Source organism: Bos taurus, chromosome 4 (assembly GCF_002263795.3).
Source record: "Bos taurus isolate L1 Dominette 01449 registration number 42190680 breed Hereford chromosome 4, ARS-UCD2.0, whole genome shotgun sequence".
Taxonomy (NCBI): domain Eukaryota; kingdom Metazoa; phylum Chordata; class Mammalia; order Artiodactyla; family Bovidae; genus Bos; species Bos taurus.
In genome coordinates this window covers 37,624,929-37,651,882 of record NC_037331.1, presented here as the reverse complement: position 1 = coordinate 37,651,882, position 26,954 = coordinate 37,624,929, and the positions used below count along the sequence as shown (strand labels likewise).

At 34.5% G+C, this 26,954-nt stretch overlaps 1 protein-coding gene across 1 annotated transcript in view; it reads right to left on the bottom strand.

Moving 5' to 3' along the window:
* The window catches only part of PCLO (piccolo presynaptic cytomatrix protein), a 392,120-nt gene that overhangs the window by 190,494 nt on the left and 174,672 nt on the right, over window positions 1-26,954 (bottom strand). The window contains exon 4 of the mRNA XM_024991035.2: window positions 8,087-8,845. Within this exon, the coding sequence (XP_024846803.1) occupies window positions 8,087-8,845 (759 nt within the window). The remainder of the gene's footprint in view (window positions 1-8,086; window positions 8,846-26,954) is intronic.

The following is a 26,954-nucleotide window of genomic DNA, read 5'->3' as shown; positions in this document are numbered from 1 at the left end:
GAACAGGTAATCACAGGTGAAGCAGTGTTCTCATAAATTTTCTAGATGGTTTTTCTATGGATCTCCACTGTGACTGCTCACATCTCACACAATACCAGAGCACAACATTTTGTGTCCAGTATGCTTTCTACATCTTTCTTTCCTATATGTCCACCTTTCACTAACTAACATAACCACAGGGGTGGGGACCTAAGCTCCTTGTGAAAAAAAAGTCAAGAAAATGATCCTTCATAATAAAATTTTGATGGTGTAATTTGTGTTCTTTATTGTGAGTCTGCACATATTATAATACATAACAATGTAATAAAAGTATACATATAAGGAGGAAATGCAACTATGATTATATATAACAATTTATTGAATATAATAAAGAATGATTTTAATTTTATACAATGAATTCTGAAGGCTCTGTTGGCATTTTACAAAAATAAGATTTGGATCAGACATACACAACATAACAAAGGAAATTGAGATACACTAGACAGAAGACTCAAATGCATAAACATCAAAATCCCTACCCTACAATCCCCCTTATATGCCCTTCTGTATGTGTTCATGCTTTCCTTCTTTTCTCAGTGTTATGTTCTACCAACTTCTCCCTCCTGGTTTCTTTCCTCTATATTCCTCATGAAATTCAATCATCATTTACCTATGATGATGCTATGATGATTTTTCACCTAAATGACTTCCTCTCCATATTATAAGGTGGAATTGGTCTGCAAAGATGCTGTTCTACAGGTCTGTGGGTCTAAGATAAAGTGTCTGGAGTGTTTAATAAGGAAATCAAGTTAGGTGATCAAAGAGCATTTGGCTGAATTGTTTAGAAAGAACAATTGGTTGTGTCCTTATACCACGATCACTGAAAAAACTCACAGTGTCAATTTCTGTCATACTGACTAGCATAAATGTAAACTTCCTGGCAGAGGTGAGTGACCTTCTGCTCCATTACTAATAGTGTACTATCAGATCACACACCAACTAACCCCTTTGCCTCTTTAAGCAACCTGTACATTCCTCCTTTCATCTGCTGCTACTAAAACAATAAAACAATTGTTCTTCACATATAGAGATCAGCATGCTATGCTATGCTATGCTAAGTCACTTCAGTCGTGTCCGACTCTGTGCGATCCCATAGACCGCAGCCCACCAGGCTCCCCCGTCCCTGGGACTCTCCAGGCAAGAACACTGGAGTGGGTTGCCATTTCCTTCTCCAATGCATGAAAGTGAAAAGTGAAAGTGAAGTCGCTCAGTTGTGTCGGACTCTTCGTGATTCCATGGATTGCAGCCCACCAGGCTCCTCCGTCCATGGGACTTTCCAGGCAAGAGATCAGCATAATGAGGTGCTTATCTCTCCATCTGCTTATCCTTTCTGTGGCTATTCACTCTTGTTTGTGAGATATCTGGACTAAATTTATAGTGGAATTTGTATCCATGTAGGTTAACTGGTCAATTATAGATTTAACACCACAAACTCTTCCTTTATGAGTACATTTCTTAAGGAGGGAATAATTTGATCAAAAAAGAAAGAGTATCCAGTACTAAGAGAAGAATATACAGCATAGTGTGTAACTTTGGTCTGATTTTCTCTAATTATTCAAACTTCAAATTAATATTTGAAGTACTGTAACTCCAGAAGACTGTGATGAAAGGAGTTATGTGAGGGAGGCTTATTTTCTTTCAAATTTCTAATTCCCTAGGACTAAAAACTTAGGAGTTTTCCTTTAGTTGCTTCAAAAATGTGTGGCTGTATGCTTTTTACTGAGAAGAACATTAAGCAATTTAGTAACATTAAGATTTAATAAAATGAATAGATTCAAATGATTCTAAAGTATATGCACAGATTATATATGTAACACATATATACATATGTGGTTAAATATCACTGAGTTTTCATATTTACTCATTATTTTTCTCATTTGAATTGATAGGAGTTGGAATTATGCATTTAATTTATTACATGCAACACAAATACAATCCAGAATGATTTCTAAAATTATTACATAAGAATAAAATTCCAGGTATAGTCCCTTTATAGTCCTCAATCTTAGATTGAGAAGTCAGTGGGAAGTTAAGTGTTCATAACTTAAGCACACTTTTTAAAAGAAAATTGCAATGTTATTTTTCAGTTCCCTGAGGAACACATTTTCACTGTATTTTTCTAAGTACATTTAACATTAGACTCTATTTCACTGACTTTTATTTTTCGTATATGTTGCACTTTTTCTCCATGTATAAAATTCTGTAATTGAGTCTTTGTAGTCTTTGTATATGAAACAACTATTCAAAATTTTAAGAAATGAAGATTCATATTTTCTTACTAACCCAAAGCAGAAAGTGTAGATTACTTTTCCTTTCAATATTCCACTGTCCTTTATTGACTTGAAGACTGGTCAGAGAGAGGCAGTGAAGAATTAAGAATCACCTGAAACCTTCCCATGGCATCGTATCTTGAGGCCTTCTCTAGTATCAAGACATTTTTGTACTGCCAAACTTAGTTCTGCCCTTTTCAGAGATGTTAAACTCTTAGGCTTCCATGTCGAAGGCAAATGGAAGGTTTTTTTTTTTTTTTTTTTTTAAACTTTTATTGGAGTTATGAACTGAATTCTTGGTTAAATACAAGACTGTACAAAGAAAGGAAGCAATATTAAGTTTTTGCTTAATGTCCTCCAAGTTATTTAAGTTTAACAGGCCAAAGGAAAACAGCAGATGAATAATCTTTAATCAGTTATATAATGTTTTGTCAAAATGGATCGCTAGTCTGAATATTCTGAACAGTGTAAACAAAGTTAAATCCACAAATTTACTGGACTTGGGGAGAAAATTGGGTAGTCCCACATACATGGGAATCCTTTTCACTGCAGAAAACCTCATCATTTTCCATCCTATACAATTATGCTGTCTTTATATACCATGGCTATATATAACTTAAATACTAACTCCTGGGTCATTTTAACTAGAAATAAAAGTTTATGCTAAATGATGTTTGAATTTTGTCTTTTTTTAAATCAAGAGAGCTGTAACTTTTCAATGTAATATATCAAATGCAGACAAGCAGTATTCTGTTTCAGTGTAACATATAATTTTTAAATATTAAACTAAAAAAAACAAAGAATATACCTTTCAAAGTATTTATTATATTTCAGGATATATTTTAATTCCATTTGACTAACACATTTTGAAAGACAGGAATGAGTGGAGCGACAAAATGATGTGGCAATAAAGAAATGCAAACAACATACTGTAACAATATGAATGACGCACGTGACAAATGAATAAATAAAATAATGTCAACATATAAACAAAGTAAAAAAAAAATACAAAGTATCTGGGATGAGAGGGGGAATTGCTAAGGGAGTTCAATAATTATAACAACGAAAAGGCAGTGTGCTAGAAGTGTCATGAGGAGGCAGAATTATGTATAGTATTTAGGAGCTAGCCTTTATAAGCAGAACTGGACTATAATCTTAGCTTTGCTGCTTCTCAGACTTGTGATCTAGAGCATAACAAATTTAGTTTCCTCCTCTTTAAAACAGATAAAATATTTAGCTCATCAATAGTTATGTGGGCTAAGTGATAAGGCACCTAAGACAGTGCTCAGAACATAGTGAGAGATAAATTGACTATTATCATGATTTAAAATAAAAAGCAATTTAAAAGCAATCATTATAGAGTGTTTGAACAGTAGGAGAAGTGACTGCCACAAGGGAGAGGTCCGGGTGGGATTTTTCCGATAGGAAAACAGCACCAGTGCACAGAGAAGAACTGAATTCAGGTTCAGAAGGAAGACGGCACAAGCTACCTTTGGGATTCACACAAAGGCATTCTTGGCTGTTTTTCAACCTCTCACTGATGGGGGAATACTAGGTTGCTGGCAAGTTAGGGTGGAGCCACAGTCCAAAGGGCTGGGAAAGCCAGCTTAAGTATTTAGGCAGAAATTCTCAGTCAAGGCCAGGTATGCAAAATGTAAATACTTTTAGGAAGTAAATATGTAGGATTTTTAGTGTCTTTTTAAACCCCAAATAGAAATCATATTTTACAAATGTTTAATAAATAGACTGACACCAGCATTCTTTGATTTCTTATGTCAGTTGGTCATATGTTCTCTGAAGAATCCTGGGAGAAAACTGGGAGTTATACTGTAAAAATTCATAGCAAGGCAGTTACTTTATTTGCTCACCTTTAAATTGAAGCTTATTGTTCAGTTGTAGTTTTTATTACCTAATTTCAAGCAAACCAACGTTCCTGTAATAGGTAAGTGGTAGACAAGACATTCTCACAAAAAATCATGTGTTAAAGATAATGTTAATAACATTGAAAACACACAAGCATATTTATAAAGAAGCTGACACTCTTCATATTGTTATCAGTTTTTCATCAGCAACATGTTAAGGTGAAAGCTGTGATGATCAAGTTAAATCAGATCTGACACAGTCAGTCAAAAATGTGCCATAACTAGGAAAACTATTTGATATCTATATTGCATATGCTATTGCTATTAACAAATCTTGCTTCAACACATCACGTGCTGGCTAATTTCAGCAAGTGATCCTATAACACTATCACAGACTTCTAATATTTTTGGCAAATAATCATTCCAGTACTTAACAAATATTCAACAAGTTGAAATAAACACTTAAAATCTTCTTTTGAGCTGCTGTCTTATCGAATAGGAAAAGACAAAAAAATCATACAACACTTGGGGAAACTTGATTTTCCTGCCATGGAAATATGGCTGAAGTAACACATAGAAAATAATATGGTGACAAATCAGACTGCATTTCTTTGTTAGCCAGTGTCACTGCAAAGAAGAAAGAAATAACTGTGGAAGGTTTGGGGAAAATTATAGGACAAAGTAAATAGCAAAAGGTTTGGCAATAAAATCAAAGTGCAGATGTTTCTAACATGCTCAGTTTATAATATTCATGATTTCCGTTTCAATAGTAACATTACTACTGTGAGCTACTAAGTGGTTCAAAACTGAGTGATTTGTTTTAAAAGGTGTATCTATATTAATGGAAAAAAACTGTATGTTAAATTCTGAGGAGAGGTTCTTTTGATTGGAATTATTATTATTTTTAATTTCTTTATTTTGATTGGAGGATAATTACTTTACAACGTTTTGTTGGTTTCTGCCATACATCAGCATGAGTCAGCCATAGCTAAACACATGTCCTCTCCATCCTGAACTCCCCTCTCACCTTCCACTCCATCCCAGCCCTCTCGGTTGTCACAGAGAACTGGGTTGAACTCCTTGTGTCACATAGCGCATTTCCACTGGTTATCTATTTTACATATAGTAATGTATATGTTTCAGTGCTACTCTGGAATTATTTTTTAAGTTCAGGATAGGACACATGTACACCCATGGCTGATTCATGTGAATGTATGGCAAAAACCACTACAATACTATAAAGTAATTAGCCTCCAATTAAAATAAATAAATTTACAACAACAAAAAAAAGGATAAGGTTACAGAGATAGCAGTGCATGCAAAATTCATTTACTGCATCTTTTACAAGTAAGCCAGTATTGCAGAGTACTTCAGGATTTTACAGATGTGGTACATATTGTAATGAGACCTTTATATTTTGAATAATATCTTTAATATTTTGTACTGAGATAAAGAATAACTAAGAATTTATTTTATCCATAGAGGTTTGCTGATTATCTCATGAGAAATTAATTTAAAAAGTTGTAGATTTTGAAGATTTTTTTTTTTTTTGACAAAAGTAGAAGAACCCCAAAGTGGTTGAACATTTTGGTGACAACAAATGGTGATTAGTAATATGCTACATGTTATATATTTAGGAAAAAAGTAAACTCTGATTATCAGTATGATAACTAGAAAGTATATGCGGAAAAAAATAAACACAAGCTGTCTCTTCAAGAGAATCATGATGTGTACACAGTCCTTTGAAGATAGATAACTGGAAAGCATCACATGATTATGCTAGATAAAATGACATATCATTTTAAAAAGTTGTCATGTTTGCCTTTTCAAACAAACTTTAGACAGAATATTTTAATCTGTTTATAAACTTTGTAGATAAAGAACTCCAGTGGGTTTTCAACCCATTTGCTAAAAAAAAACATTTTAGAACACCACATTTTGTGATAACAGGAATAAATGACTGGTATCAAGTTAGATTAACATTCATTTATGGAAATTCCACAACTTAAAAAAAATATTTTTCAATTCCAAACCTAGGAAACAGGTAGCAAGATTTGGAAAGTACTGTCTTTAATACATTTCTTTCATTTCTGATATATTCTGTGGACCATCTTTTTTATTTTAGAGAGTCATCAACACTAAATGTCAAAATATCAAAATAAATAACTTAGAAGCTGAATTTCAAAGAGCTCTTATTAAAACATTTTACAAGATTTTCAAACATCAAAGCACAGTCAACACTCTCTAAAATATTATTATTAATTATACTTCACTGTGATCAAGTGTATCTATATTTAATAAACATAATAAAATGGTGATTTAGCTTATTTCACTGATTTTTTATATTTTTGTGAATATCTATATTGAAAATATAGTGCAGAGGTTTAATTTAGAAATAAGTATACACATACTGAGGTTGTTAAAGAAAAGTAGAGATGATTAAAAGTGATGAATTTGTAAAATAAAAAGTAGCATCAACAAAATATTTGGATACTTCTTATTTAAATTAAAACCAAATAGAGAATCATTAGAAATATCCGAGTGACAGAGTTATACTGTCTGAACTCTGGAAAATAATAATTTGATAATTATATCCTAGAGAAAGGAAATACAGAAGGCCTATTGACTAGTAATTACATTCCTCAAGTCATTGATATAAGATTATGAAGGCCATAAGTAGGATATTGTCCTTAGGAATAGGAGCAGAGAGACAGAAGCGTGATGTGGAGAGCCCAGTGTGTAAGAAGAAACCTCAGACTACCCTAAAGATTAGCGACTGGGAGACTAAAGACCTGATGAAGGATGAAGCCATTATCAGAAACAGAAACTGCTTCTACAGAGAGTTGGATATGATATGAACACACTGAGTTCCACTTTACCATGAGTTTCTGAAGTGAAATGATCTACTCAGTACTTGAAAATGCAGGTCCAACACTCAAGAGAGACAGATGGTACACAGCAAGATTTAGGAAATAGGAAATATATGTTCATGTGGCTCCCCTGAGAGGAAAGAAGACAGAATTCAAAGAAAAACCTCATCACATAGAGATGGGAAAAGAGAAAGTCACAGAGATAGTCAAAGTAGAACTCATAAAGCATGATCAGAAAGACAGCCAAGGACAGCTTCACAAAAAAAGAAACAGTAAAAAGAATCTATTTCTGCAAAGTAGTTAGCTAGGAGAAGCAGTGGGTGAGGGTGGGGGGAGTTAGATCTAGCCATTAGAATGAGAATACACAGGCATCTGTTTTCTCTAGCTCTGATAAACTTATGAATTAATAACAAAGGAAGACCAGGATTTATTTTATGAGTGATGTACCATATACCAGAGATGAATTAGTAACCGTGTGTTAAAACTATAAACAAAACAACAACTAAACTGGGTTAGGATGGACTATTAACCCTTAAAAGTTTCCATTAAAGAAAACGAAAAAGAAGAATAATATGTAAAGAATAATATGTATTCCAGATTATGCTTGGATTATAAATAAACCTTCAATATTAAACAAACTGAATAAAACTCTGAACTAAATACATTATATTGCATACACTCAATACTAAAGTAACTTTGAAAAAATGTTTCTTCTGAATTTTGGCTGTACTTTTTAAAAAATCACAATTATTTAATCATTTTATCATTGAAAACATCTTAAAAGATTTTCAAGTGAGAAGTTGAGTCTTGCTTAACCAAGTGGCTAAGTAAATAAAAATTTCAAGACAAACATTATTTCACATGAAAGGGGGATACTGATTTCATGTTAGTATTTTTTTCTGAATGCTACTGACTCTTTGTGAAAATGCACCTAGTTGAAAGCTTTTACTTACAAAATCACCATTAAGCATTTGGTGTACATTTAGGTAGACATTAGTAAATTACAGGTGTAAAACTGCAAAATGAGGTAAGAAACATAACTTACTGTTTTTTCCTTTCCAGATTCCGTCTGATCAGGCTTTGCCATGCCTGGTGCCTGTGGCTGCACTTTCATTTTTTGAGTCATCCCATCATCTTCTTTAGGCAAACGCCGAGGTGCGCTGGCTGGTAAATCTTCCACCTCCATCACTGGCGGTTTCTTTTCTTCCACTGCTTCTGGAGGCACTCCGCCTTCAGGTTTAACTTCAGCAATTTGTACTTGAGTTTTAAGTAAGTCATGTTTCTGTTCTTCCTCTAGAATCGATGCTTTCGTTCCTGGGGCTAACTTTTTGTCTTCAAGAGCCGGCTTTTTGTCTTTAAGGGTTGGTTTTTTTTCTTCAAGAGGTGGCTTTTTTTCTTCAGGGAGTGGCTTTTTGTCTTCAGAAGGTGGCTTTTTGTCTTCAGAAGGTGCTTTTTTGTCTTCAGGGGGTGACTTTTTTTCTTGAGGGGCTGAAGTTTTGTCTTTCTCTCCTTTACTCTCCTCTCGGATTTGATCTATGGTTTCCTTAGGGGGAATTTTTTCACCTGAAGGTGTTTCTTTTACCTTTTCTGAAATGGTTTTTTCAGCTTCAGGTTTTTCTTCTTGTTGCTTCTTTTTCACTTTTACTGGGGCAGGCGTTGCTGTTTCCTGAAATGGTTGTTCTGCAGGGACAGGCAGAGGCGAGGCTTTTGGTCCCGCCTGTGTAGCAGGCATTTTGCCCACGTCTCCCAGCTGTCCTGATATTGCTCTCTGGGTTTGGCAATTTAAACAAAGCCATTCTTGAATCTGTAAATAAAGCAAAATTAAAAGATTAACTATAATACATCTGTTTTGGTACATTTACCAAGATGAGCACTTGACAATTTCTGGCTGCTTTTTTATATATGGAGAAGGTAGGTCATTGTTTTCTGAATCAATAGAACTGACTTTTAAAAGAACATTGCAAAAAGACTGCCTGAAATCTAAAGAATAGGAAGAATCCTTAGGGATTAGCATCTAATTGGCCTCATAATAAAAAGAAAAAAAAAAAATGTATCAAAGATGTTTAGTTGCTAAGTCCTAGCTGACTCTTTTGCAAGCCCATGGAGTGTAGCCTTCTAGGCTCCATGGGATTTCCCAGGCAAAAATACTGGAGTGGAGTGCCATTTCCTTCTCCAGGGGATCTTCCCGACCCAGGGATCAAATACCCCAGGGATCGAACCCAAGTCTCTTGCCTTGCAGGTGGATTCTTTACCACTAAGCCACTAGGGAAGCCCGCATCAAAGACAGACTAGGGAAATATCATTTTTTTGGTTAAAAAAAAATCTGCATTTGTTCTAAATACAAGTATTTTTAAGCCTCATACCTTCAAAATTAGTGTTCCTATCATAAATTTTTTCAAAAACTATTAAATTACAGTAGTCTTCTTTTCAGAGCCAATTAATAGTAAGTTTTAAAAGACTTAGCCTATAATCTCCTATCTTTTGTTTTGGATCAAATGTAATTCTATCTACCTGAGCAGAAGATAACAAGGCACATGTAGAAGTTTCAAAAATCACATGTATATAACTCTATCTGACTTAAGATTAAAAAATGTTATTTTTAATAATAATTACATTTTTTATGCAATTGTGTCAAGAAGCATTCACAAATTAAAACTGTTTGATATCTTTCCCCCCAGTTTTCTCAATTGCTGACTAACATAGTTCTTTATACCACTTCTGTTCCTAAGCGGAATCCATGGGCCACCTGAGCCAAATCTCCTGAAGTAGTCCTTACTCATATAAATTTTAGTAACTATACCAATATAATTTTAGCAGAAATCTGGGATAGGAGAAGGAGAATCCACCTTTTAAATAACCTGTTGGTGAATTCTTTTGCAAACTAAAGGCTGAGAACCATCCTCTCATAACACACATAAATGATCACATGGGAGAGAGATTGCTAGACCGATAATGTTGCAGAATTTCCTTCTTATTGATGTATGGGGTGCTTTTTCTTACATTATACCTATTAAAATGTAAGAAATTAAGGTTATACATGTAGCTTCTAACTGTTACCATTTAATGAATGCCTATCCTTTAAAGTACACAGGTGGAGAGTCACATAAACAATATTGTGATTGTATGTTGTACTGTTTTCTGAGAGGTAATTTCAAATTGCTCTTCATATTGGATCATTCTTTCCAGTAGCATAACTTCAATTATTTAGAGACAAAAATCACTATTGTCCTAGAATATTATTAGACAACTAAGATTCATTTCTTCAGTTTTCAATTTCTTTAAAGAAACAAAAATGTTGCTTAATAATAATGACTGTTTTGCAACTTGTAAGCTGTTATAATTCTTACTTGATTATCTAAAACAGTAAGGACCTGAGTCAGTTATTTATTTTCAGATAAAATGCTGTCTATAAAACATTAGTATGCATTATGGGTCACTTTACTTTGTGTGTTATGATCATCCAGTACCAATTTCTTTCTTAATTTCAACTCTAAGCAGCAATAAAGTGAGTTGTGGCTTCTTTTTATAGTAACTTTATACAAAGTCTTATGAAAGAATCTGATTTGATCCTTATGTCCAATTCTAAAAGTTCCAGTTGTTGTGTTGAAGAATCCCTAGAGGAGGTACTTCCATAATGTCAACAGAAAATCAATCTTAATCAGTGTTGAGGTTTTAAAAACCACTCCTTGGTGGGGTCATATCTTAACAATATTTTCATTCAGAAACTGACATTTTAAAAAACAAAAATAGACACAAATAGCTGTACCATTGTGCTGTTTTGTCATATGGATTCTAAAAGCCAAATGCAGGTGTGTGCTATGCATTCCTGTCAGGGCAGGTCCAAATGTAAATAAGTTAGGATGTTTTTTAACATTCCAGAAATACATGTTTGGAAATTCTTATCAATTATAAAAGCATGATAACTTTATCTGAGTTTTAGGGACAGATTATTCTTACAAAGTTGTCATCTCTTGCTAGTTATATTAACAGTATGTGATACCAAAATGGTACACAGCTCTCATTAAAAGGAAAATCTGTTGAGAAAATAGAGTGATTATTTCAAGGTAGTACACTCATTATTTTCATACATTTGAAAATTTACATAAGAGGATAAAGGGTTTCATCTATTTAATCTACTATGTCACAAAAAACACTTCACTTTCCTGATTTAAAATGTTTGATAAAGCTACAAGCAGTGATAACCCACCCCTACTAAAATCAAAGGCAAAGGCAACAGCACTAGTCTAAGAGAAAAATGACCTGTTGAGAGCCTCCTTGACTCTCTGTTTTGCTCAAATTCCCATCCCGATTCAGTTAAACCTAGTATCTTTTTTGTTTTTTGGCCTGTTCATGCAGCTTGTGAGGTCTTGTTCCCTGACCAAGGCTTAAACTTGGGCCTTCTGCACTGAAAGCATGGAATGCTAACCACTGGACTGTAAGGGAATTCCCTACACCCAGTATCTTTAATTGTTACTGTCTGTAATTAATTTTAACATGATGTTGCCACACTTGGTCTCTTGGTTATATGATTGATTTGCATTTTGAAGAATATCATAAGGCCAAGCTCGTTTTTTTTTAACTTACACTTTGTCACCAAAATTAATTCGGAAACTGATGCTAGTATTATGTCAAATAATTATGACAATAGCATTCACTTACATAGCTATTCTGTAGATATCCAGTCTATTTTTATCTATTTTTATTTATATACCCTGGGGAAATTATATGTGCAAGGCTTATTCAATCATGAACTCACACTCAAGTAGAAGAAAAAAGATGTGGGTTAAATATAAGTATAATATGCAAGGGAAAAAACTAAGGAAGATGGAAAGGATACTATGGTTTAAAAGGATTATCTGATGAATTCATTTACAACATATGGAATTTGATAAATTATAAATCACACAGAGTAATTTTTCACCAATTAGAAACATTGAACTGGTGGTCTCACATGTGTGTCTCTTCTTTCTGCAGCCCTAGAATTCAGATTGTTGTTTAGTTGCTAAGTTGTGTCACTCTTTGCGACCCCATGGACAATAGCCTACCAGGCTTCTCTATCCATGGGATTTCCCAGGCACAAATTCTGGTGTGAGTTACGATTTCCTTTTCCAGGGGATCTTCCCAACCAGGGGATTGAACCCGTGTCTCCTGCAGTGGCAGGCAGATTGCTTTACCTCTGAGACACCAGGGAAGCCCTTAGAACCCAAATTAGAGTACCAACAAATTTAGCAAGCAGAGGAAGTTATAAATTCAATAAAGGATTGAAAAGAAAAAAAAAAAAACACTATTAGTTGCATCAAGAATTATGTATTTCTTTAAACATGTAAATTTAAATTTTGTTTATTAAAAGAAAAGATAGGAAAAGGCAGAGATTAGGGTAAAATCCAAACTAGAAATGAGAAAAGCAAAAGCGATCAAATTCTGATGAAGAAGAAAATGAGTAAAAACTAATTTTCACAAGAAAATTCATTTAGGTCAATACAGGTCATCATTATTCAGTCATCATTAAATATAAACACAATTACTAGAAAAATTTTCTTTAAAAAAAAAAACATTTTGGAAAAATACTCTACAACCACATAAGAAAATGTAAAAATCTGTTTTTCACAATTATTTCTTTTTTGCTTTTTTATCACAAATAATCCCAAAGACTTTTTTAAAATCACTGTATTCAGGAACCTAATTAAAAGTATTAATTTTCTGGGCTCAAAAATACGTATGTACAATCTTAGTTTCTCAATAGCCACACATTATTAGACACAATATTATTTAATATTCATAATGTTTCTAGTTCAGGAGCAATCTGAAGAATTAAGTAAGATTTCTAAAATTATATTAAAATTCATAATATATCACTGCCACATATGACTTTTAATAACTGAAAAGATATTGCCATAGAACTAACTCTTTCTATAACTGTTACAGTGGTGACACACATGACTAATCATATTTTGCCTTAAGGTTAAATATCAGATGTTATGGTTTTATCTCTGAGCTATTTCCTTATAAAGACAGTGAGACAATCAGAAGATGTATTTTACATATAACATGATATATTGTATATTATATATGTGTATACATTGAAGGCATTTCTATTATATTACTGAGTTTATTACATAGAAAAATAGAACAAATAGATCCTATGGAGGCTTTTTATAAACATACTAGTCATTATTATGGATGCTCTCAGACCATTTCCATTTGTATTCCTGTGTTTTAAAAATATATTTTATTTTCAGTATACTGTAAGTATCTTCTAATGGCATAAATATAATGAAAGTTTACATTTCATCTATATTATTATTAAATGTATTAAATTCAGAAGGATGTATTTGTATATGTCATTTATATATATTTATACTATGAAACCAATCACATTTTTTAGTGCCTTAATGTTAATATCCAGAATATCAAAATTCACATCCAAATAGGAACAATTCTGATAAAGTATATGAAAAATAACTCCATTTTGATCACAATGCATTAAAATATATCCACTTGCCACCTAGTACATGTTAATAAAATACATTTATTTTAACATCAAATCATCAGGGCTTCAAAACAACACTCTAAAAAACCATTTAATCTTAAGAGGAGAGTAGGAAATGAAGGCAGTTTTACCCAAAAAAGGGATTCTGCTGTGCTACTCAGCATTTTTCTATCAATAAGCAATTTGCTTTATATAACATTTCAGCTGTAACTATAGCAACAATACCATTAAGGAAAATCTCAGAACTTCAGGCTTGCCTATTTATTTTTCTAAGAATTTTTTCTGAAGCATGATAATAAGACCTGCAGCAGGTTGAAAGTCTGATGTTAGACTTTAAATGGTAGAGAAGTGATGGTCCCCAAATCTACATGAGCAATCATATTTGTGTCAGAGAAATCTTAATATTATCTTAATATGAATTTTTCATTAAAGAATCAACTAGATTGATTCAGAAACTCATAAACTTTTTGTCAATAGAAGTGTTTAAGTAGATCCTGAGTGACCCCACTTAAAATTCTGTAAAGGAAAACCAAGTAATCAAGGGGATTGCTACTATAATGCCATTGACTTTCCTGGCTACCATGAAGCTTCTGAGTCAACAACAAAAAATTTACACATATTTTTGCTGGTCTGCTTATCTGTTTGTCATCCAGAATGTTATTTTTTTTAAAGCTGAGAAATAATTACATTGATAATTTGTTTAGAAGTCACTATTTTACTTACTGACAAATCCACAAATTGGCGAACAACATCACCTGCAACTTGTCGCTTTCTTCTATGCCCCCTACAGTCTTGGCATTAGGGTGTTTTATTTACCCAAGGCCCACACAGTCTTCAACTTGACATTCTAAAAATCAGATTTTTTGCTTATTAAATCTCTAATTTAGTTACTTTTGTTACTTTTAAAAGGGAAAATGATTGAGTTCATGGTGGATTCACTTTTTTTCCTTCAGCTTATACAATAAATTGTTCAGACTACAAAGTCAGGATATTAAAAACTTGTAATCATTTATAAGACTACATTTGCAAGTGTGTGCAATAATGTGTTTGGATATTTCTATTACTTTGTCCCTCCAAAAAATTTGTCCCTCCAAAAAATGAATGGGATTACTTTTGTTCCTTTTATAATCACTGAAATAAGAGTAACTCATAGTCAATATATATAACTGACTGGCTGAGGCTCTTCCTCATTTACTTCATATGTAGATATAAGAACTTTCTCAGAATGTATTAGAATATTAATATTTACATGAAAACTAAGAAAAAACCAAGTAGATGATTTAAATATCAATTTTCAATGGAATTACTGATATGTAGGGTAGAAAATCAATAATGAAACCTAGTAGAAAATCTGTACTATTAGGAACCTATATAGGGGTTATCATTCTTAGGTCTAAATTGATCAGTGGTCATGTCCTTATCTGGAGAAGGAAATGGCAACCCACTCCAGTGTTCTTGCCTGGAGAATCCCAGGGACGGGGGGTCTGGTGGGCTGCCGTCTATGGGGTCACACAGAGTTGGACACAACTGAAGCAACTTAGCAGCAGCAGCATGTCCTATCCATCTCTACTTTTATGTTTACATCTGTAAGACCTGCCCCCCAATCCCATATCTAAATGCATGAAGTCTATTTTACTCTTTTGCTGTAAATTTCTATATAATGTACATTTTTGTATAATGTAAAGCTATATTAACAAACATTTCCATAAATAGCAAGATGCCAACTAAAATCATGTATACTATACCAGGGTGTAAAATTATAAAATAAAATTATTGGGATTATAATTGCACACTTTGATTGACATTTTTCTGTGTCCATTTTTCTTTGAATAAAGCAGGATCATTTTTCTAGTCACCTTTTCACCACAATTAATAAGTATTTTCCTAAACTAAGAAAGTAATCTCTGAGTGTTCAATGTTTTAAATACCATTACATAATAATATATAAATACACATGTACTAATTAAAATACTTCTGAATAATTACAGTAATACAGTTTTGACAGAACTTGTTGAGGGAAATCAGGGGCTTAGTTTCCTTTCAGAAATATATGAAAATAAATATGTATTTTATATTAAATATAAAAGAACTAAACAGGGTTTTTTTCCTTACAATATCTTCCTTCCTTTCTTCTTTTTCTTTTCTATCCTTTTCTACATCCCTCCCTTTCTTCCTCTCTTTTTTTTTCTAACTGGTGAGAGAGAGACAGAGAGAGAGAGAGAGAGAGAATGACCTCACTAAAACTGTTTTTGACTTAAGTAAGTTACCTGATTTGGGTTCAATCAGAAACATTAGTATACCTGATCACCTTCCAGTGTGATCAAGTATTCTGTTAAAAGTGTATAAAAGAAAACTCTAAGGACACAGCTGGTTTGTCACTGGTAACCAATAATAAACTGAAGTGAAGAGTAATCATACATATTTATGTTGACTTTAGCTAATTCAGCTCTAGAAAAAATGGAAGTCTCAATAAGACTTACCTGCAGATTCATGGCATTTCTATTTGTGATTAATCATTCTAGTGTACTACACTTTAGGTTGATATTTATATGTTTAACATAGAAAATAAGCAACAGTTTAAATATTTATCATTTATATGGATACCAAATTTAGGTTTTTAATCAGTTCTTATCCCTCTGCTTTTATAGAGTTTATTTTATTATTTATTACAAGAGGTGTTTATTTACTTTGTATGTGTGAATAATTACATCAATGAAAAAATTCCTTTTTAGTGTAACTTAGTTACTAGTCAGCCCTTCAGGAAATGTGTGACTGACTTTCAAAATAAGATTTATTTTGAAGATTTTTAATACACCTCAATACAGTCATTTTATGTATGTTAAAATTACAAAGTTACACACATTTAGAAGACAGGTTATTTAAAGCATACGATAGCTGAATAAAGGGAGGAGCCTGGTGGGCTGCAGTCTATGGGGTCGTGGGGAGCCGGATATGACAGTGACTTAGCACAGCTGAATAAAACTTTATCAAACATTTTACAAGATAAATAAAAAATCAATCCCAATTTTAAACATAAGCATCATTGTGAATATAATATTCAAAGACAGAATAATCTCACAGGCTAGGGAGCCTGAAATGTACAGGAATAGGACTTATACCACTGGACAACAGAGAATGAAAACAGGTGATGGGTGTTAAACCCTCATATCAATACAATGCAGCAGAACATGGTGCAGTACTGGAAGTTCTGTGTGCAGGCAAGAATCAATGTGTTGATTCTGCAAGATGTAAACTTTTCTAAGCTGAGCTGTGTTTCCCAGGATTCTCTTCTCCTTAAGTACATTATAATATAAAGTCAAATATAACTCCTCATTCAGTCAAGTGATGTAATTAAGGTAAGATGATAAAATGAGGATTAGGAAGGTAGCAACCTAAATGCAGTAGAATTTACTGTGGCCTATGACAGGCCAGATAGATATGGAAAACAGGAAAATGGACCAAATCTTTAAGGACAGTACAAACACAATTCACACCTGGATGATAATTATCTGTTACAGTGTAGGCTGAAATTAGTAGGCATAAATAAAAAACATCAAAATCAAACAGACATTTAAGAAAGACTTAGTTCCTCAATATGGCAGTGACCAGAAGGATCTGTTTTAAAGCAAGTCATTTAAGTTGTTCTTTGTCCCATAGCCACTCGTAGACTTTAAGATTGAGGTCTAATATGTTGAACCTGAGATCCATTTATATTAAAAAAACAAATACACATAAATATATACATATACATCTCTTTCTTTTTTATAGGAATGCCTGCCTGTCCATGGGAAATTTTTGAATGGTTTGAAACAATCATTGATTATTAAATATTCTTATTTTATTAAGTATTTTATTTTTTATTGAAGGTTAATTACTTTATAGAATTTTTTTTGTTTTGTCAAACCTCATCATGAATCAGCCATAGGTATACATATATACGCTCCCTTTTGAACCTCCCTTCCAATCCCCGCCCCATCCCATCCCTCTAGGTTGATACAGAGCCCATGTGTGAGTTCCTGAGCCATAGAGCAAATTCCTGTTGGCTATGTATTTTACATATGGTAATGTAAGTTTCCATGTTACTCTTTCCATACATCTCACTCTCTCCTCCCCTCTCCCCATGTCCATAAGTCTATTCCCTATGTCTATTTCTCCATTGCTGACCTGTAAATAAGTTCTTCAGTACCTTTCTTCTAGATTTTGTATATAAGTGTTAGAATACAGTATTTATCTTTCTCTTTGTGACTCACTTCACTCTGTATAATAGGTTCTTGGTTCATCCACCTCAACAGAACTGACTCAAATGCATTCCTTTTTATGGCCAATTAATATTCTATTGTGTATATGTACCAGAACTTCTTTATCCATTCATCTGTCGATGGACATCTAGGTTGCTTCCATGTTCTAGCTATTATAAATAGTGTTGCAATGAACAATGGGATACATGTGTCCCTTTCAATTTTCGTTTCCTCAGGGTATATGCCTAGGAGTGGAATTGCTGGGTCATATGGTGGTTTTATTCCTACTTTTTAAAGGAATCTCCATACCATCTTCCATAGTGGCTGTATCAATTTACATTCCCACGAATAGTGCAAGAGCATTCCCCTTTCTTCATACCCTCTCCAGCATTTATTGTTTGCAGACTTTTTGATGATAGCCATTCTGAACAGTGTGAGGTGATATCTCATTGTAGTTTAATTTGCATTTCTCTCATAATGAGTTCCAGAAAAACATCTACTTCTGCTTTATTGACTATGCCAAAGCCTTTGACTGTGTGGATCACAATAAACTGTGGAAAATTCTGAAAGAGATGGGAATACCAGACCACCTGACCTGCCTCTTGAGAAACCTGTATGCAGGTCAGGAAGCAACAGTTAGAACTGGACATGGAACAACAGACTGGTTCCAAATAGGAAAAGGAGTATGTCAAGGCTGTATACTGTCACCCTGCTTATTTAACTTATACGCAGAGTACATGATGAGAAACGCTGGGCTGGAAGAAGCACAAGCTGGAATCAAGATTGCTGGAAGAAATATCAATAACTTCAGATATGCAGATGGCACCACCCTTATGGCAGAAAGTGAAGAGGAACTCAAAAGCCTCTTGATGAAAGTGAAAGAGGAGAGTGAAAGTGTTGGCTTAAAGCTCAACTTTCAGAAAACGAAGATCATGGCATCTGGTCCCATCACTTCATGGCAAATAGATGGGGAAACAGTGGAAACAGCGTCCGACTTAATGTTTTTGGGCTCCAAAATCACTGCAGATGGTGACTGCAGCCATGAAATTAAAAGACACTTACTCCCTGGAAGGAAAGTTATGACCAACCTAGATAGCATGTTCAAAAGCAGAGACATTACTTTGCCAACAAAGGTTCGTCTAGTCAAGGCTATGGTTTTTCCAGTGGTCATGTATGGATGTGAGAGTCGGACTGTGAAGAAAGCTGAGCGCCGAAGAATTGATGCTTTTGAACTGTGGTGTTGGAGAAGACTCTTGAGAGTCCCTTGGACTGCAAGAAGATCCAATCAGTCCATTTTAAAGGAGATCAGCCCTGGGTGTTCTTTGGAAGGAATGATGCTAAAGCTGAAACTCCAGTACTTTCACCACCTCATGCAAAGAGTTGAGTCATTGGAAAAGACTCTGATGCTGGGAAGGATTGGGGGCAGGAGGAAAAGGGAATGACAGAGGATGGCAGGATGGCATCACGGACTCAATGGACATGAGTTTGAGTGAGCTCCGGGAGTTGGATGGACAGGGAGGCCTGGCATGCTGCGATTCATGGGGTCACAAAGAGTCAGACATGACTGAGCGACTGAACTGAACTGAACTGAACTGAATAATGAGCAATGTTGAGTATCTTTTCATGTTTTTGTTGGCCATCTGTATGTCTTCTTTGGAGAAATGTCTGTTTAGGTATTTTTCCCACTTTTTCCTTGGGTTGTTTGTTTTTCTGGCACTGAATTATATGAGCTGCTTGTATATTTCAGAAATTAATCCTTTGTCAGTTGTTTCATTTGCTATTATTTTCTCCCACTCTGAGAGTTGTCTTTTCACTTTGCTTACAGTTACCTTTGTTGTGCAAAAGCTTTTAAGCATAATCAGGTCCAAATTGTTTACTTTTATTTTTATTTCCATTACTCTAGGAGGTGGGTCACAGAGGATCTTGCTTGGATTTATGTCATCAAGTGTTCTGTCTGTGTTTTCCTCTAACAGTTTTATAGCTTCTGGTCTTACATTTAGGTCTTTAATCCATTTTGAGTTTATCATTGTGTATGGTGTTAGGAAGTATTCTAACTTCATTCTTTCACATGTAGCTCTCCAGTTTTTCCAGCACCATTTATCGAAGAGGCTATCTTTGCCCCATTGCATATTCTTGGCCCCTCTGTCAAAAATAAGGTACCCCTAGGTGTATGGATTTATTTCTGCACTTTGGTCTTGTTCCATTGGTCTATATTTCTGTGTTTGTGCCAGTCCATACTATCTTGATGACTGTAGCTTTGTAGTATAATCTGAAGTCAGGAAGGTTGATTCCTCAGATCCATTCTTCTTTCTCAAGAATGCTTTGGCTATTTGGGGTCTTTTGTGTTTCCATATGAATTGTGAAATTTTTTGTTTCAGTTCTGTGAAATACGCCATTGGTAATTTATAGGGACTGCATTGAATCTGTAGATTGCATTTGGTAGTATAGTCATTTTCACAATATTGATTTTTCCTATCAGGAACATGGAATATCCTTCCATCTGTTTATGTCATCTTTGATTTCTTTCATTAGTGTCTTATAATTTTCTGTGTATAGTTCTTTTGTCTCCTTAAGTAAGTTTATTCCTGGATATTTAATTCTTTCTGTTGCAATGGTGAATGGGATTAATTCCTTAATTGCTCTTTCTGATTTTCATTGTTAGTATATAGAAATGCAAGTGATTTCTGTGTATTCATTTTGTATCCTGCAACTTTGCTAAATTCACTGATTAGCTCTAGTGATTTTCAGATACTATCTTTAGCGCTCCCTATGTACTGTATCATGTCATCTGCAAATAGTGAAGGCTTTACTTCTTTTCTGATCTGGATTCCTTTTATTTCTTTTTCTTCTATGATTGCTGTAGCTAGGATTTCCAAAACTATGTTGAATAACAGTGGTGAAAGTGGACACCTTTGTCTTGTTCCTGCTCTTAGCAGGAATGCTTTCAGTTTTTCACCATTGAGAATAATGTTTGCTGTATTTTTATCATATATGGGCTTTACTATGTTGAGGAAGGTTTCTCTATACTCATTTTTTTAAAGAGTTTTAATCATAAATGGGTACTGAATTTTATCAAAGGCTTTTTATACATCTATTGAGATTATTACATGATTTTTATCTTTCAACTTTTCAACATGGTATATCACATTGATTGATTTGTGTATATTGAAGAATACTTGCATCCCTGGAATAAACCCAACTTGATCATGGTGTATGAGCTTTTTGAGGTGTTGCTGAATTTTTGAGGTGTTTGCTAAAATTTTGTTGAGGATTTTTGTATCTATGTTCATCAGTGATACTGGCCTGTAGTTTTCTTTTTTTGTTGTTGTCTTTGTCTGGTTTTGGTATCAGGGTGATGTTGGCCTCATGGAATGAGTTTGGAAGTGCTCCTTCCTCTGAAATTTTTTGAAAGAGTTTTAGAAGGATAGGCATTAGCTCTCCTCTAAGTGTCTGATAGGAGAAGGCAATGGCAACCCACTCCAGTACTCTTGCCTGGAAAATCCCATGGGTGGACGAGCCTGGTAGGCTGCAGTCCACGGGGTCGCTAAGAGTCAGACACGACTGAGCGACTTCACTTTCATGCATTGGAGAAGGAAATGGCAACCCACTCCAGTGTCCTTGCCTGGAGAATCCCAGGGATGGGGTAGCCTGGTGGGCTGCCGTCTCTGGGGTCACACAGAGTCAGACAGGACTGAAGCGACTTAGCAGTAGCAGTAGCAAGTGTTTGATAGAATTCTCCTGTGATGCCATCTGGTACTGGGCTTTTGCTTTTTGGGAGATTTCTGATCACAGCTTCAATTTCAGTGCTTGTAATTGGGTTGTTCATAATTTCTATTTCTTCTCTGTTCAGTCTTGGTAGATTGAACTTTTCTAAGAATCTGTCCATTTCTGCTAGATTATCCATTTTATTGCCATATAGTTGTTCATCATAGCTTCTTATAATCCTTTGTATTTCTGAATTGTCTGTTGTAACCTCCCCTTTTTCATTTCTAATTTTGTTGATTTGATTCTTCTGTTTTTTTTTTTTTTTTTCTTCTTAATGAGTCTGGCTAAAGTTTTGTCAATTTTGTTTATTGTCTCAAAGAACCAGCTTTAGTTTTAGCAATCTTTACTATTGTTTCTTTCATTTCTGCTCGGATCTTTATGATTTCTTTCCTTCTACTAATTTTCATTTTTTTTTTCTGGTTCTTCTTTTTGCAGTTGTTTTAGCTGTAAAGTTAGGTTGTCTATTTGATGTTTTTCTTGTTTCTTGAGGTAGGATTGTATTGCTATAAACTTCCCTCTTAGAACTGCTTTTTCTGCATTGCATAGGTTTTGAGCTGTTGTATTTTCATTTTCATTTGTTTATAGAAATTTTTTGATTTCCTTTTTGATTTCTTCAGTAACCTGTTGGTTATTTAGAAATGTGTTGTTTAATCTCCGTGTGTGTGTTTCTTACAGTTTTCTTCTTGTAATTGATATCTAATCTCATAGTGTTGTGGTTGGAGAAGATATGATTTGATTTGATTTCAATTTTCTTAAATTTACTGAGGTTTGATTTGTGACCCAAGATGTGGTCTAACCTGGAGAATGTTCCATGTGCACTTGAAAAAAAGGTGTGTTCTTCTGCTTTTGGATGGAATGTCCTGAAGATATCAATGAGATCCACCTCATCTAATATATCATTTAAGACTTGTATTTCCTTATTAATTTTCTACTTTGATGATCTGTCCATTGGTGTGAATGGGGTGTTAAAATCTCCTACTATTATTGTGTTACTATCAATTTCTCCTTTTATGTCTGTTAGTACTGTGTTACTATCAATTTCTCCTTTTATGTCTGTCAGTCTTATGTACTGAGGTACTCCTATGTTGGGTGCATAGACATTTATAATTGTTATGTCTTCCTCTTGGATTAATCTCTTGATCGTTATGTAATGTCCTTCCTTCCTTTCTTTATTTTAAGGTCTTTTTTGTCTGATATGAGGACTGCTACTCCAGCTTTCTTTTGCTTCCCATCTGCATGTAATACATTTTTCCATCCTCTGACTTTCAGTATATATGTGTCTTTAGGCCTGAAGTGGGTTTCTTGTAGACAGCATATATATGGGTCTTATTTTTTTATGCATTCACCCACTCTGTGTCTTTGGGTTGGAGCATTTAGTCCATTTACATTTAAAGTAATTATTGATATATATGTTCCTATTGCCATTTTCTCAGTTGTTTGGCATTGATTTTGTAGATTTTTCCTTTTCTTGTATTTCTTGACTATTTAAGTCCCTTTAACATTTGTTGTAAAGCTAGTTTGGTGGTACTGAATTCTCTTAACTTTTGCTTGTCTGAAAAGCTTTTGATTTCTCCATCAGTTTTTAAAGAGATCCTTTCCAAGTACAGAAATCTTGGTTGTAGATTTTTCCTTTTCAATACTTTAAATATATCCCGTCATTCCTTTCTGGCCTGCAGAGTTTCTGCTCAAAGATCAGCTGTTAAGTGTATGGGGTTTCTGTTGTATGTTACTTGTTGCTTCTCCCTTGCTGCTTTTAATATTCTTTCTTTGTGCTCAGTCTTTGTTAGTTTGATTAGCATGTGTCTTAGCATGTTTCTCCTTGAATTTAACCTGTATGGGACTCTCTGTTCCTTTTGGACTTGATTATTTCCTTTTCCATGTTGGGGAAATTTTCAATTATAATCTCTTCAAAAATTTCCTCATACCCTTTCTTTTTTTTTCTTCCGGGACCCCTATAATTCAAATGTTGGTGCATTTGATCTTGTCCAGAGGTCTCTGAGACTATCCTCAGTTCTTTTCATTCTTTTTACTTTATTCTGCTCTTCAGAAGTTATTTCCACCATTTTATCTTCCAGCTCACTGATTCGTTTTCTGCTTCAGACATTCTGCTGTTGATTCCTTCTAGAGTATTTTTCAGAAATTGTGTTTTTTATGTTTATTCTTTAATTCTTCTAGGTCTTTGTTAATTCATTATTGCATTTTCTCCATTTTGTTTTCAAGGTTTTTGATCATCTTTACTATCATTATTGTGAATTCTTTTTCAGGTAGTTTGCTTATTTCCTCTTTATTTACTTGGACTTCTGTGTTTTCAGCATGTCCCTTCATTTGTTTTAGTATTTCTCTGCCTTTCATTGTTTTTTTAACTTATTGTGTTTGAGATCTCATTTTCCCAGGCTTTGAGGTTGACTTCTTTCTTCCTTTTGGTTTTTTGCCCTCTTAAGGTTGGTCCAGTGGTTTGTGTAGGGTGAGATTTGTGCTGAGCTTAGGTTTGTTTGTTTGTTTTTGTATTTTGTTTGTTTTTGGTGGGTGTTCGTTTTTCCTCTGATGGTCAAGGCTGAGTGAGGTCATAATCCTGTCTGCTGATGATTGGGTTTGTATTTTTGTTTTGTTTGTTGTTTAGATGAGGTGTCCTGCACAAGGTGCTACTGGTGGTTGGGTGATGCTGGGTCTTGTATTTAAGTGGTTTCCTTTGTGTGAGTTCTCACTATTTAATATTCCCTAGGGTTAGTTCTCTGGTAGTCTAGGGTTTTGGAGTCAGTGCTCCCATTCCAAAGGCTCAGGGCTTGATCTGTGGTCAGGAACGAAGATTCCACAAGTGGTTTGTTATGGCATTAAGTGAGATTAAAACAAATATCCCAAAACAAGAAACCAACGATGAACCCCAGACAAATGGCAGTTACAAAATCAGGCAAATAATAATTATAATAATGGAATATGCACATACACATATACACCCATGAGCAAAGTCAAAACAGTCCAACAAAAATAAAGTACAGTACATTGACCTGGCAAACAAAGGAAATAAAAAATTATATTTACCAGTTAAGAACAAAACTAACTAAAGCACAAACTGGAAAACAAAACAACAGCAAGATGCCAAGTGGGGAATAAAGCAATGAAAATAAAATGAACAAATATGTTGAAAGGAAAGGAAAGAAAGAAAGAATAGATATGCAAAGTTAAAATAGAGATAAAGAAGATTTATATACATTAAAGATTAACTGCAAGGGGAAAAGAACAGTAGGAAATGCAAACAAAGGAATAAATGTAGAAAATATATAATAGTTTTTAACAATTAAAATTATAAAAAAAGAAGAATAAAAAAAGGAAGAAGAAAACAAACAAACAAAAAAAACGGAAAACGCCACAGAACTGCAAAAGCCCCACGTAGAGGCAGAGGTTTATAACAATAAAAAGTGTGACTGAATATACACATATACATATACAATTATAAGAAAAATCAAAACAGTCCAACAAAAATAAAATACAACAGATTAACCCTGTAAACAAAGGAAACCAAGAATTATATCTACCAGAACAAAACTAACTAAAGCACAAATAGGAAAACAAAATTAAAGCAAGGTGCCAATTGGGGAATAAAGCAATGAAAACAAAAGTGTTTTAAGAGGAAAGAAATGTGTTAAGAGGAAAGAAAAGAAAGAAAGAATAGATATGCAAAGCTTATAGAGATAGATAAAGAAGATTTATATACATTAAAGATGAACTGCAAGGGGAAAAGAAAAGTAGGAAAAGTAAACAAAGGAATAAATGTAGAAGAAATGGTAAGTTTAAAAAATTAAAAATTTAAATTAAAAAAAGAAAAACTCCACAGAACTGCAAAAGCCCAATGCAGAGGCAGAGGCTTACAACAACTATAGAAAGTGTGACTGAAAAAAAAAAATAGCTCAAAAGCTAAATTAGATATCATAGTGTCAATAAAATTGACAACTACAACAGACCAGGGTTGGGGGCGGGGTGGGGGGCGGGTGTAGGGGAAAAAAAAAGAAAAAAATCCAAAACAATCTATAGAACAAGTCAAAACACAATAATAAATGTTTTACTTCGGTTACTGTTGTCAGAGTCCTTTCCCTCACTGGGAGTCACAGTCCACCTCACCTCCCTAGGGTGCCCTCCAATACTGTGCTGATCTCTGGACCTGCTGTAGGAGCAGCTCAGATTATAATCTGGTCCTACTTCTGTCTGTTCTAGCCTCCAATGTCCACAACGATAAGAACTAGTGCATTTTCTTTTGTGGGAGCTCTCAAATGAGCTTTTATATATTCCATAGACACAGTGTCTGCCTAGTCGATTATGTGGATTTAATCTGTAGCTTTTACAGCTGGTGGGAAGGTTTTCAGTCTTCCTCCTTAGGCACACTGTCCCTGGGTTTCAATTGTGAATTTATTTCCACCTCTACATGTGGGTCTTCCACTGGGATTTGCTCCTGAGGCTGTTCCAGAGGACTTAGGTTTGCCCTGTGAGGGTCAGGTGTGGAGGTGGTACAGTTGTTTGGGTTGCAGGGGTTCTGGCAGCATCAGGTATTCAGGGGAGTTAGTGGCTAGAGCAGCAGGAAATATAGTGCTCTAGAAGGGTATTCAGTTCAGTTCAGTTCAGTCACTCAGTTGTGTCTGACTCTTTGCAACTCGATGGACTGCAATACACCAGGATTCCCTGTCCATCACCAACTCTTGAAGTTTACTCAAACTCATGCCCATTGAGTTGGTGATGCCATCCAACCATCTCATCCTGTCACCCCTTTTTCCTTCTGCCTTCTATCTTTCCCAGCATCAGGGTCTTTTCAAATGAGTCAGTTCTTCGCATCAGGTGGTCAGAGTATTGGAGTTTTAGCTTCAGCATCAGGCCTTCCAATGAATATTCAGGACTAGTTTCCTTTAGGATGGACTTGTTGGATGTCCTTGCTGTCCAAGGAACTCTCAAAAGTCTTCTCAAACACCACAGTTCAAAAGCATCAATTCTTTGGTGCTCAGCTTCTTTATAGTATAACTCTCACATCCATACATGACTACTAGAAAAGCCATAGCTTTGACCAGACAGACTTTCGTTGGCAAAGTAATGTCTCTGCTTTTTAATATGCTGTCTAGGTTGGTCATAACTGTTCTTCTGAGGAGCAAGCGTCTTTTAATTTCATGGCTACAGTCACCATCTGCAGTGATTTTGGAGCCCAAGAAAATAAAATCTATCATTTTTCCCATTGTTTTCCCATCTATTTCCCATGAAGTGATGGGACCAGATGCCATGATGTTAGTTTGCTCAATGTTGAGTTTTAGGCCAACTTTTCCACTCTCCTCTTTCACTTTCATCAAAAGGCTCTTTAATTCTTTCTCACTTTTTGCCACAAATGTGGTGTCATCTGTATATCTGAGGTTATTGATATTTCTCCCGGCAATCTTGATTCCAGT